Source organism: Peromyscus eremicus, chromosome 8a (assembly GCF_949786415.1).
Source record: "Peromyscus eremicus chromosome 8a, PerEre_H2_v1, whole genome shotgun sequence".
NCBI lineage: Eukaryota > Metazoa > Chordata > Mammalia > Rodentia > Cricetidae > Peromyscus > Peromyscus eremicus.
Genome location: NC_081423.1, coordinates 101091919 through 101105513, shown reverse-complemented (window position 1 = coordinate 101105513; position 13595 = coordinate 101091919). Strand labels below are relative to the sequence as shown.

Genomic DNA, 13595 nt, shown 5'->3' with positions numbered 1-13595 from the left:
CCACTGTCCCATCCTTCCATAATTTCTTCCTGTCCTACCTGTGCTCTCCCTCTCCCTGACTGGCCTCTGCAACAGTCACCACATACCCATGTGAGTTTTCTAAAGCATCTTCGGAGCTGTTAGGATAGCCCCAGGAGCTTCCTTCCAACGAAAGGAGTGTCTGAGCTGGAAGAAGCACTTTGTTGTTTTTGGACACTGAGCCTGAGACCCTTTTGCTCAGCTTGGGGACTTAAAGGTGTGTGTGAAGGGCCGGTGAGTCTCTGGGGTTCAGAGCACTTACATGCAGACCCAAGGAGGATGTGCATCCCAGCAGCAGAGTGGAAAAGTACCTGCCAGTCTGGGAGATGGGAACTTGACCTGGTGCTTCTGGTACCCATGGTTCTTCCTGGATTCTGTTGAGCTTTGAATCCCACAATTAGGAGGGACCACTAATCTGCAGAAGGGCAGCAGGGATGGTACTCAGAGAGCTCTTACTAACAGGGATAGAGAAAGTGGCTTTGTCTTGCTGCTACCGCCCCACAACAAACACATGTACACACACACACACACAGCACACACACACACACACACACACACACACACACACACATACACACACACACACACACACACACACACACACACACACACACACACACACACACGGCACATGCACTTTGGTATCTTTCACTTCTCTTCCCCAAAGCTACCATCATTGGTCCTGGAATCTCGGGCCACCCATTGACTTTGTCTGTGAGCGCCCCCCCCCCATGGTTTCCCTCCCAAGTACCTTTCCCTCCCAAGAGAGGGCAGCCCAAAAGCCCAGCCAAAGCCAGTGTCTATCAGCTTGTGCTCACCTTTTCCGTTTCTACTGGACGTTACTGTTGACCAAACTTGAGCACAAACTTTTCTCCTGCAAGACTTGGGGATTTGTACTGAATAGTTCTCCACTGCTGAAAAAGAAGCATGCCAACCCCACTGCCTTCTTTGGGAAGGTGCAGTGAGAACTGACACAGAAGCCCTCTAGCTCCCAGCCCCGCAGTAGCAGTACCCTATGGCGCGGTGTACCGGTGGGCCAGCCTGTGGTCTCCCTCCCTTTTCCTCGGGCTGAATCTAAGCTGGCTCCTGTTCGGGGGCAAATGAAGCACTTACTCTGGCCCTTCTAAGTTGGGTGGTACCCACACACAAGGACAGGGCCAACCCCTGGGCTCAGCTTGGGATGGAAGTGGGGAGGACAGCTCTGGAGGCTCCAGGAACATTCAGCTGAGAGAACTAGGTTGTATGCTGATGTTATTCTGCAGATGTGAGAAGTTGCTGGTGTGGGAGAATAGAGACTTGCAGAACTCGTCTATCTCCCCTCTGTTGTTAATTCTGAGTATTATCCTTTCCAAAAGGTTGAAACTCATCTGCTATTGAGGGGCCCGAATTCCAACTCAGCCACCATTTTTCTGGGTAGGTCAAGACTTGGGGGTAGCTTGGAGTTTTTGCATCAGTATTCCAGGGTACCCTTCCCCAAGATACCATTTTCCTTAGGGAAATTGTGGTAATGTGTTTTAGTGATCTCTCTCTCTCTCTCTCTCTCTCTCTCTCTCTCTCTCTCTCTCTCTCCTCCCTCCCTTCCCCCTCTCATTTCCTATTCTACACCCTCACCCGCAAGATAACAAGGTAGGGCTAACCAGGCAAGCACAGAGAAGTCACCACATAGGCACGCTTAAAAACAGAGTAAAGAAGAAGGAGATGTAGGAAACTGTCCCGTACCAACTCTGCAGACCCTTTGTGGCTTCCCCAAGCACTCAAAGGACTCATCCTCCCCGGTGGGCCTGATGTCCCCTGCCCCTTTCCCTCCTGCCTCCCATCTCATCCTGCAGTGTGTTCTTGTACCCCAACAATTACTTGCCAGGCTTCTTCCTGCGACACTGATTTTAAAAGAAATTCAAGAATTGTCTCTGATTTCTTGTTTGCAAGCCCTAGTCGTGGGCATTCTCTTCATTAAACATAAAACTTACATCTTTTCAGTAGAAGTAGGGGTTCAGGGAGGCAAAATGACTCTCCAGCTTTTTTCCCCTCCTAGTATTTACTGTAAAGAGGAAGAGAGAATATAGTGGCTGTGGAGGGGACAAGTTCTGCAGGAAAAAAGGGGGGAGGATGAAGAGGAGGAGGAGGAAACAACCCTTGGAGCCTAGAATCGCCCAAAGTGGCCCTGGATTACAATTCTGGTCCGAATTCATTTACCATATTTGTTTGCGGGTTTTCCCTCCCACTCTTCTTCATATTTAGAAAGATCAAGAAGGTTTTTAATGCGTAAAAGATGTTTCTTCCCATAATGCCCCCATCACCGCCCACACACCCGTTTACTCTGCTTTGAATCCAATGACTTCTGTTGCCACAGTGAAGAGGTGACTATCCTTGAGCAAGGGTGCTCTGACCCAACTGTTCAAAGAATGGGAAATTGAGCTGGGGAAGGTACAGATGGGACACATAGCCTAGCCCCTAGACGCCTCCTTCATCCTTTCTCGACTGACTTTGAGTCCATCCCTCTCCACCAGGCCACTTTGACACTCAGTGTCTAGTTACAACACCCCTATTCATCCACAAAGCACACTGATCCTGTCTTGGGACTACACCATGATTAGAAACTTCCACAGTAGAGGGGACAATGGACAGGGTGGTTATAGGCTACTCTGCCCTTCACCGTTTGTCTACAGAGTAACTGAGCTTTGAAAGGTTGAAACTTGAAAAACACAGAAACTTGCAGTGAACCTTGCTTCTAAACTTCTCTTTCTGGTTCTAAGGACGCGGCACCCGCAACAAAATCAGCTTTTCTAGCCCTAAGCCTGTTTCCAGAGTCTCATGGATGAGTCGAAGAAAAAATTAATTTGCCTGATTGGTGTGTTATTTCAGATAAGCCATTAATATGCAAATCAGAGAGTTCGGCTCACGGAGTGAATGGAAGCCAGCGAGTAGGCACGCAGGACAGCCCCAGATGTTTGCATAATTACTTCTGCCCCAACTTCGGGAGTGCAAAATGTCAAGGGAAGAGGCTGAAAACGTAAATACGGTACTACGTTCCCTGAATCTGATTTACTAGAGTAGGGAGGGTGTGTATTTGTGTGTGTGTGTGTGTGTGTGTGTGTGTGTGTGTGTGTGCGCGCGCGTGCGTGCGCGCCCAGGCTTCCTTTGCCCAGAGAAGAGGCGAGGCATCGAGGCATCCGGTGTCTTGGGCTAGGGCTTCGAGCCCAGAGGGGTCTTCTGGGTCTTTCTTGGAGGACCGAATCACCCAGAGACTGAATCACTTTCGGGGAAAGTGAAGATGAAGCCATCGCTAGCCCCAGGAGTTTTGGCAGCTCTGGGACTGTGGTCTAGGCGTGCTTGAAGAAGCGGAGCGCTGGCCTCGACAACGCCAATGTTTCCTCCTTCTAGGACAACGCTTGTGGTCGTTCTGCGGAAACCCTGTTCCTAGGTGAATGGAATGATGCAGACTACAGTGTGGTATGCTGAGGTTTTGTGAAGCCCTCTGGGGGAAGCAAGCGTTGCATTTTCTCCATGGACTCCTGCACTGCTGTGTTGGGGCTTGCTGCCAGTAATGCACGCCCTGCTTTGTCCATGCCGGCGGGAGGCCACTGGATCCACCTGCTCCGAGTGTCCTTGGAAAGGCTCAGCCTCGTGCTGTCTACTTGTGCTTCTCTGAAAGGCAATTCCAGCACCTCGGTTTTTCTGACCTCTGAAACAAGAGACTGGACTCGGCTCTCTACGCAAACGAGCTCTGGAGGCAGTGGCACTTGGCTGGAATAGGAGATCTCCGACGTCTCTGGAAAAAGTAACTTCAATTCCTTCCGCTTGGGGGCGGGATAGGAAGAGAGAAAACCCGAAGCAGCAGACCGCCTTGCCCATCTCTGGAGCTCTTTTGGGACTACACGGAGCCTGTGTGGGAACTGGGAGTGGGATGGGGGTGGTATTTGGACTGTACCGTCCAGAGTAGTTGGCAGCTGAAGTGTCAGTCTGGCCAAACTCGGGCTTGAGGAGGCCGAGAGGGTCAGGCTTCCTGACTGCGCTCAAGTTCTGATGCCACCATCCCTTGCCAGGTTTCCAATTCTGTGTTTTCCCATGGGATGGTGGGAGTTTTCTACCTTCCTAGTGGGCGCCGTCTTCGGGTATAAAGGGCTCGCATCGGCCATGATGCACACCAGAGCCAAGACTGACTCTGCAAACAGAATGGAGGTCACTCTACATTTGGGGCGCCTTGAGTCACAGGCTGCTGCCAAAGGGCTGAGTCGTCAGGACAGCCTAAGAGTCCATGTCACAGGTGGGAAAAGTGGCTTCTGATACATTTCTGATCTTAGATGGGACTCCTAAGCACTATATTCACACTAGACCACGCATTTTTCACAAACTGCTCTGTTGCCTCACCTCACTGCCCTACCCACTCCTGGCCTCCTGGTCTCGCCCTGGACTTGACTCTACAGCGTCGCCTCTAAGCTCCTTTCCCTAGGCGGTGGGAACAGAGGGCCCAGACTCAACACCAGGTGCCCTTCCTAGCACATGGGTGGTGTGCAGCTACTCCACTCTCCGGCCCACTGCTGAGCCGCCTCTCCTTGTACGCCAAGGGAGCCTCCGACATCCTAGGGACAGCTTTCGCAACCAGCGCCAGCCAGGATGCTTTCCCAGGAAAGGCTGGGGAGCCGGGAGAGAGGGAGGGGGGGGTCCGCCCCACGTCGCGCATGCGTGTTGGATTAGCCGCTGTGCGCGTGCTCCTGCCGCCAACCCTGGGAAGTGCCAGTTTCTTCTGGCTAGCCACCTTCCCAGGCGAATCTAAACTGTGTCCAAGAAGTGCACAGCCAGATTCCTAAGATGAGTAGGTGACCCTCATTCGCAACTAGCTGCCACCTGGCTTTAGAACAGCAATTACAACCACAGTCGTAACACAGATAAACATTTCTCAGTGTATTTCCCTGCGCCCGACAGTGTGATCCTGCCTTTACATCTCATGTAACCATCCTGTGGACCCTGTCGGGCAAGCATGCTAATATGGCTTTTAAAACCTTGGTGAGGGCCTGGGCGTGTTGATGCATGCCTTTAGTCTCAGCACTTAGGAGACAGAAGCAGGTGGATCTCGGTGAGTTCCAGGACAGCCTAGTCTACATAGTGAGTTCCAGAACAGCTGGGGCTATGTTGGGAGACCTCGTCTCAAAAAACAAACAAAACCTTAGTGAGAGCCTGTACATAGAGGCACACACCTGTAATCCCTGTATTTGGGAGGCTGAGGCAGGAGGATCGCAAGTTTGATTACAGACTGCACAATAGCAGAGCCCTGTCTCCAGAAGTAACTAACTGCTAGAAGCAGAAACAGATCAAATAACTTGCCCATACACTCATACAGCTAGCAAGGCAGGGTGGTCTCAGAGCCCACAGTACTTTAACTATGAAAATTTCCACCCACAGCCAGCCTCCAGCTCGATGGACTGGCTTCTAGAACCTCTCACCTTTTTCTTGAGGGCTCTGCTAAGGGGCTTGTGTGGCCAAGTCAGGATCTGACCTAAAGCCCCTTCTTAACCCAGGGGGAACTACAATGTCCCAAGGGTCCCAAGCCCCTACTGTGAAGGGGGCGTGAGCTACCCATCCTGAGTTCCCAGGCAGAAACTTTGTGTTATGTGCCTTGGCCTGAGCATGTCCCAGTTTTACCTATAGAGAGGGAGTGGATAATTGAGCTGCCCTGGATACCTTGAGCGGCTGGGGCAAGGGTTAGGTCCACAGCAACTGTTCAATAGATGGGCTTAATCTGGGGTGCTTTCCTCTATGGAAGGGTGTGTGTGTGTGTGTCCGTGTCCGTGTCCGTGTGTGTGTGTGTGTGTGTGTGTGTGTGTGTGTGTGTCCTGTGGCTAAAGGGAAAGATACTAAAGGTTAAGTGGTGTGTGTGTGGAGGCTCCCCTCCCCAGGCTACCGGTGGTCAACCCTTCTTGTTCAGCACGGCCCATTCTTTATCTCTAGGAGGGAGTGAAGGAAGGGAGACTGTAGAACAGAAAAAAGGCCCGACTTGCTCTGGGAACAACTAATGACGAGTTTCCTCCAGTAATCCTAGTAAGCCCGCACAGTCTAAGCCTTCGGACCTCTGTCCAGAGCATGGGTTAGTCGCTACCACTTTCCGGCGGCAGGCGGCAGGCGGCAATCCACTCACTCAGCAGGCATACAGTCCTGGCTGTGGAGCGCCAGGCAGGAGTGGACGCTGCGGGTAGATCCAGCTCCAGGTCGTCAGGAGGTCAGCCACGGGCCACAGGCCCTGCAAAGTCCATGATCCCCATTGCCACGCCTCCTCGGAACCGCTCTTGCTCACCTCACGGCTCCAGATCAGCCCTCGTGCGCGTGGCCAAGACTGAGCAGGTCAGACGCCCGCCAAGCCGCGCAATTGAAACGTACCCAAAGAACTAGCCGAGGCCTGGCCTCAGCCTCAAGCTGGAGGACGCGCTGGGGCTTGCTGGTCTGGCGGGCGACCCAGAATCTGAGCGGCCAACCCGGAGCGCCCGTCTTTCCCTGGACCGCGCCAACCTCGGGCTTCCCTCCCTGGAGGCTGAGTCGACCGACAGCGGACACATCCAGGCCTAAGTGGTCCCAGAGGCAGGCCTGCAGTACAAATCGGGCTCCAGGGGAGTCTAGGCACCTTCGGTGGGCTGGGAGGGACAGGGCGGGAGGTCAGGCCTTCTGCCCCTACTAAGAGCTCTTGGTGGAGAAGGGCAGTGGCAAGCCCAGTGCCCAGGTCACTTAAACCGGTGAGGAATAAGCCAAAGGTGGTGTGTGTGTGTGTGTGTGTGTGTGTGTGTGTGTGTGTGTTGCGGTAGCAGGTGTCCCTAGCCAAGCGGGTGCCTGCAATTCTGTAAACAAAGAAACCGGGCAGTTCATCTTGGGAGCCTGGAGCTGTTAAGAGAATCGCAGACAATCTCCTTCATAAAAATGCGATCTAAGAGCATTTGATTTCCACTTTCACTCCCCCCTGCGTTTCTCCCCCCCCCCCTCGTCCCCGCCCCTACACACTCACTGTCTCCAAAGACACTCAAATTGCAGCCATATGGGCTAAAGTAATAGGAAGCAGTTACCTTATTTACTGCAGAGGCGGCGCACGCAAACCTGGCAGCAGCGACTGCCTAGAAGTGGGATTAACTAGAGCGGGTTCTTGTTCTTTGAAACTTTTGTTTAGTTTTGGGAGGTGAACAAGGGAACAGCGATTTTCTAACTTGAAAGGGGAAAGGCCTTGTGTGGAGGAGAGGTGTGGAGAATTGAGCCGGTGGGCAGGGGAGGTTTCAATTAAAAAAAAAAAAAGGTGGACTGTGGGCAAGCCTTCTTGCATTGGTTCCAAGGATTGCGCTAACAGCTGAGCGGTCCAAATCCGGTCCAGACTTGGTTGGAATGAGGGCATATGCTAGTGCCCCCTCCTGGCACACATGGGCATCTTCCCATTCTTACCTAACCGGACCCCATTCCTCAGACATTCACTTTTCCTTTTGTTTCTAAACTGTCCAGGGGTGAGGCCACCCAGAGACCCCGATCTGACACCACTGCAACCATGTTGTAGCTCCTGCAAAGGAAACATCCCATCTCCTCCGGGAGGACCCACGGAAGGACCATACTCTTTTGCCATGGACAGGACCCAAGTTTCCTCCGACCTCTGATTATTCTGTTCTTTTCCTTTGCTCCTGAATCCAGCTCCAACTTTGCAACGGGCTCCGTGGGAACCCCCAGGCTTTCAACTCAGACAACTCCCAAGCTCTAATTTTGTACTGAGCAAGCTGTAGGGGGGAAGAATTACCGTCAAGCATAAAGACAGGGGCAAATGGAGCTAAGAAACCAGAGGCCATCACTGCTCCATCAGGGGTAGCAAGAGCCAGGGACTTCCTTTCTTCACATTAGACTTCTCAGGTTAATTAGGTAAAGAAGTAAAGTTTAGGAAATGAGAAGAGGAAGAGACAGGAAAGGAGAGAGGGGTAAAACAGCAGTGAAAGAGAGCTGAAGATTTTTCAGTGAAACTGAAACCAGCAACCGATGAGCCTCGCCTCCTGAAAACCCGGGATCCATGAAGGCACTGGAGGGCACGCACAACCTGGGGACAGCGTTTCTCCTGGAAACCCAAGCTGAAGGGAAACCACCACTTTTCTCTTGGCGGGCAAACTTCCCAGGGGTGGGAAAAGGCGATGAGGAGAGCAGATCCCTCCCGCCTCCACCCCCAACTCCACGCCGTTCCCTGCCTCCCGCTTCTAGGTGGCCCTGAAGCAGGCTTGCAGAGCCGCGGCCCCGGCTAAGCTCAGGGTTAGGGTGGCCCGACAGCCAACGCCCGCGGCGGGCAGCGGATTCCAAGCACAGGCAGGCAGAGCGACTTCAGCGACCCAGGCCGAGGGCTAGGGTGGGCTTTCTCTGGGCGGGGAAACCAGACACTTATAGGCGGCTGAGGCCGACTTTATTTTTACTGCCCAAACTGTTGGAAAGTATTTAAGCTTAAACAGAAACAGCTGTATCGCTGGCACCGGCCGACGAAACTATTTGTTACCGGGAATGACTTTTTATGATTAAGGACGCGCCGTCGGCGGCCTCTTGAAGGCGGCGGGCGTGGGTCACCAGGGCGATCTGGGCGTCGTGGATGAGCTGTTCGTTAAGAACCAGAGAGATGGAACTTCTCACCTGGAGCACACCTTATAATGTCAAGGACTGAGGCCAAAAACTGGAGGCCAGAAACTGAGGCAAGGAGTCCTGAGGAGGACCGGTGCAGCGAGCCCAGCTCCGCGCTTGCCCCAAGGCCAGCACCGGCAAGTGAGGTGCGCGGCGGCGCCTTGGACCTGAGGACACCTTTGCGCTCTGGGTTTCCTGTCCTTCGAACCAGACTCCTTGGCTCGGTCGTTGGTTTTCCGTAATTTTTCTTTTTTTCTCTCTCCCTTTCTTCTATCTCCCTTCCTGGCCAGGGGAAACTGCTTGCAGTTTCGCGATTTAACTAAATTGTGTGTTCAAGGAGTCGGGGTCTGTGATCAGGAGCTTGAGTGGTAAAAGTGAAGTGTGGGGGTAGCTGCTGCTGAACCTCCAGTCTTCAACTGGGATTACCAAGAGAGGAAGAAGGAGCGCTTAGGATGAAGGGCCAGCAAGTGCACGCACGTGTTAGGGACCTCTGAGCGTCCCTCGCCCCCTACCAGGGACTCGCCATCTTTGCGTGGGGGGACCCTCTCTTCAAGGCCACAGTAGATACCACTACTCCCTTCAACTTCCACGCCGCTGTTTCTTGTCGGGTGTCCGCGCACGTCGTCGAGAAGAGCCCGAGACAGGAAGTGCTCTAGCTCTGCACCTAGGTCTGGAGCAGGCTGGCCGCGCCCGCAGCCGCTCACACCCCCCACCCCCGTCCCGAACTAGTGAACTCTAGGCTGTGCCTTGATGGTCATCGGCGCACTAAACCCACGCAGGCCGGCATAAATGTGCTCAGGGTTAACTTCTCCCAGGGCCGAGGAGTGGAGTGGGCGGGAGGCGGAGGCTGGGGTAGGGGCAGGTGGCTGCAACTTGGGGACAATGGGGGTGGAAAGAGGAGGCACGCGACCCCTATTGCAGGGTCTCGGCCCAGGGTGGGCTCGGGTGGTAACCACCGGCCTGCACTAGTCTGCTTTGGGCTTCTGAGCCCGGGGAAGTGACCACGCCAGCCCAGCTCGCAGGGCCCGGAGGGTGGGCGCGGGCAGCGCTGAGCGACTGGAGACCCAGAGCAGGCACATTGATTTGTTAGCGGGATGGGACTGGCGATGGAGGGAGGGGGCGTTGCTATGGAGACCGAGGGTGCGCGGCCGCGAGGGAGGGGTCGGGGAACCAGTGGGTTCGGCGCGAGCGCGCAGTAGGTCCGGGGGTTTTCGGGCGCGGCCGGTTGCGCCCCAGTACCTGTGCATTGTGCTGCACCAGCAGCGGGGGATGGGGATGGCGCCGGCCGGGGCAGAGGCGAGTGGGGAGGGCCTGGGTCTGCAGAGGGGCGGTGTCTGGTTGGGACCTAAGCGTGGAGCCTAGAGGGCTCAGCGGGGACACGCCACGCACCGGGGGAACCGCTGGGCGGCGGGGAAGGGGGCCGGAGGCCGGAGCCTAGGGCAGCGGGCCCCCTGGCCAGCCTTGCAGACTGACAGCGGCCCGGCCCGCCCCGCCCTGCGTCACTTCCGCTGACGGCAACCCCCCCCCCTCCCAAGTCTCTGGAGTAGCCGGAGACTCCGCCCCCTGGCGATTGGAACGCGGGTCACGTAGCAACGCGGGGGAGACGGGGAGAGAGGCGTGGCCGGGCGCTAGTCCAATCAGCGCCCGCAGAACAGGCCTAGGCCGCTCGGCTTTAGCAACGTCGTTAGCAACACGTGGGGCGGGAGGAAGCGCCGGGCGGGGGCGGAGGGAGGGAGAGCGCGCGGGGAGGGAGGAGAACTGACGTCAGCCGGAGAGTATTATGGGCTGTCGAGCGCTGGCTGCTGCTTTTCTGCTCCTGGAAGCGGCCGAGGGGGGAAGCGGCGAGTCAACATGGAGCTCTCGGCGGTGGGGGAGCGGGTGTTCGCGGCCGAAGCCCTCCTGAAGCGACGCATTCGCAAAGTAGGTGACGGGGACAGCGGGCGGCGGCGCGGCGGGCCCTCCCTTACCAGGGCTCGGGCTCCCTCCCCCTGCTGCAGCCCAGCCTCCCTTCCCCCAGGTCCCAGCAGTGGCCGCGGCCGTGGCGGCGGCGGCGGCGGCGGCTCAGCCCCTGCGCTCTTCTTAGACTTGCAGCGGTGCACAGATTGCATGGATGGGGGGCGGGGTGGGGGATGAATGCCGGTGCATGCACTTTGTGCAGCGTTTCTGTAGGGGTGCTGCAGCGGGCTGGTGCCTTTGGCGGTAGTGTTTGGAGCATTCATTTGGTGCATGCATTTTCGCGTGTATTTCTTGTGTCCTCGTTTTGCATTCCTCTCCACGCACATACACACATTTCCCCTTTTGCATTCGCAGGGACGCATGGAATACCTCGTGAAATGGAAGGGCTGGTCACAGAAGTAAGTAGGTTATATGCAGTCGCAACCCCACACTGATATTGAGGAGGGCTCTTTTCTTCCTCTTTTTCTCCTTTACGTTGAAACACAACACAAGACAGCCGGAAAAGTTACACTCACCTACGCGCCCTCTGCTCCCTCCTCTCTCTCCTTACTGTAAGGACTGATGCCAGATTCTTCCTGATTTCCTATAGGTACAGCACGTGGGAGCCCGAAGAAAATATTCTGGATGCTCGCCTTCTTGCAGCCTTTGAGGAAAGGTACAGACCCTGAGCCCAGCCACTCCCTGGAACCCATACAGGCTGACTTTAGTGCAGCCAGGACACACCCCCTTTTTTCTCTTTTCTTTCTTTAGGGAACGGGAGATGGAGCTCTATGGCCCCAAAAAGCGAGGACCCAAGCCTAAAACCTTTCTTCTCAAGGTATGTTGCAGTCTCCAGTGGTGGAGTGTGACATTCACAGGGAACCTGGAGGGCTTGTCATCCAATGGGTGTCCATACCCTATGCTTGTTTGTGATCTGGGAGTCTTCTGACCGCAGGGCATCAAATCAGTGGCAGCATCAAGGAGGTGGGACTTGGCTACACCAGAAGGCCTTTATTTCCCCCTCTAGCCATCACAATCCTATAATGGATTACAAGGAGTGTGTTGGTTGCATATGGCTGCTTCTAGACAAATCTCCTTTCCCCTCCCCCAGACTACAACCATTAAGTCCACCTCCCCACCCGATTAGACTCTCCCAGTCTTCTAGGGAAGTTGGGCAGTCAAAACTGGAGGACATGTGGGGGGCGGGGCTCCGCTTTCTTCTCCTCACGCTGCTGCCTCATTTCTTCAGGCCCAGGCCAAGGCCAAGGCTAAAACCTATGAATTCAGAAGTGACTCTGCCAGAGGCATCCGGATCCCTTACCCAGGCCGATCACCACAGGATTTGGCGTCTACTTCCAGGGCCCGAGAGGGCCTTCGGAACACAGGTCTATCCCCACCAGGGAGCAGCACCAGTGCCTGCAGGGCAGATCCACCTCGGGATCGGGACCGGGATCGGGATCGAGAAAGAGGTGCCAGCCGCGTAGATGACAAGCCCAGCTCACCGGGGGACAGCTCCAAGAAACGAGGACCCAAGCCCCGGAAAGAGCTCCTAGACCCTTCACAGAGGCCCCTGGGAGAACCCAGTGATGGCCTTGGAGAATACCTCAAAGGCAGAAAGCTAGATGACACCTCTTCTGGGACCGGAAAATTCCCAGCCGGCCATAGCGTGATCCAACTTGCTCGAAGGCAGGACTCAGACCTGGTACAATATGGTGTGACCAGTCCTAGCTCGGCAGAGGCCTCTGGCAAGATGGCCGTGGACACCTTTCCAGCCAGGGTGATAAAGCACAGGGCTGCTTTCCTGGAGGCCAAAGGCCAAGGTGCCCTGGATCCTGGTGGCCCCAGGGTTCGACATAGTTCAGGTACCCCAGGCTCAGTGGGGAGCCTGTATCGGGACATGGGGGCTCAAGGGGGAAGACCCTCCCTCATCGCCAGGATCCCAGTGGCCAGAATCTTGGGGGACCCAGAGGAAGAGTCCTGGAGCCCCTCCCTGACTAACCTGGAGAAGGTGGTTGTCACAGATGTGACCTCAAACTTTTTGACCGTCACCATTAAGGAGAGTAACACGGACCAAGGCTTCTTTAAGGAGAAAAGATGAATTGCTGGGAGAGCCCAGGACCAGAGCAGGCGAGAGTGAGCTCAAATGTGGCTTAGTGCTTTTTATTTCCGAGTGGCTGTGGCCTTCTGGTTGGTCCTGTCCTTAACATCATACCATCTCCCCGGAGTCCCTGTCATTCCTTCTTTCTCAGTTCTGGTTGGAAAATTATCTAGAGTTCTATTTTCTATTAGATGTAAATATGTTATTTAAGAAAATATCTAAATATATATATTTCAACTCTTGAAGTTCTTTTATTTAAACAAGGAGAGAGATTGTGGTTTGGTAGGGGCAGACAGACTGAGCTGGTACAGGAAAGTTGGGGGCCTGGGCACTGGGATTCGGGAGGGTGTGTGGAGGGACTCAGCCGGCCCACCTCCTTCTTCTACCGCCCATTCCCAGTGCCAGACTCCTGGCACCCAGGCAGGATTTTTGCTCTCCTTCCTATTGGCCAGCTAGGCCAACAAAAGGTTGGCTTCCCAATCAGAAAAAAGGGGGGTGGGGTCAGCCCAGTTTTCTTCTATTTTTTTCTTTCTCTCTTTTTTTATTTTTTATTTTATTATTTTTTTTAAAGATTAAGTGGTCTATTAGGGAGGAAAGTATTAACTTAAATAACTTTTTCGCGTGTGTTGTTGAAGGTAGAAAAAGTCGTGAGTGGGTGTGGCGCAGTTCTCCCATAACCACACAAGGAGATGCACTTTATGGGAGATATGAGTGTCGTACATGCGGATTGTGTGTGTGTGTGTCATGTGGACAAAAATCTCCCCGTTCCCTCGATTCCTCCCCTTACTTTCCAGAGAGAAAAAGAAATCCAGCGAATTTGTTTACATTCCCGAAATGCCAGGATAAATTGGGAGGATTGCGTGTCAGTGCCCAGAGCACCAGACAGTTGTTTTACAAGAAAAATGTTCGGGTGGACTTTTCCTTTGCGCGTCCT

At 54.5% G+C, this 13595-nt stretch overlaps 1 protein-coding gene across 1 annotated transcript; it reads left to right on the top strand.

Moving 5' to 3' along the window:
• The first annotated feature begins 10382 nt into the window (after window positions 1-10382).
• Cbx8 (chromobox 8) lies at window positions 10383-13153 on the top strand. The gene is made up of 5 exons (XM_059272241.1): window positions 10383-10548; window positions 10939-10982; window positions 11174-11239; window positions 11335-11401; window positions 11813-13153. Exons 1-5 carry the CDS (start codon window positions 10480-10482, stop codon window positions 12659-12661), a joined length of 1095 nt encoding a protein of 364 aa, XP_059128224.1. The 5' UTR covers window positions 10383-10479; the 3' UTR covers window positions 12662-13153.
• Window positions 13154-13595: the final 442 nt, after the last annotated feature.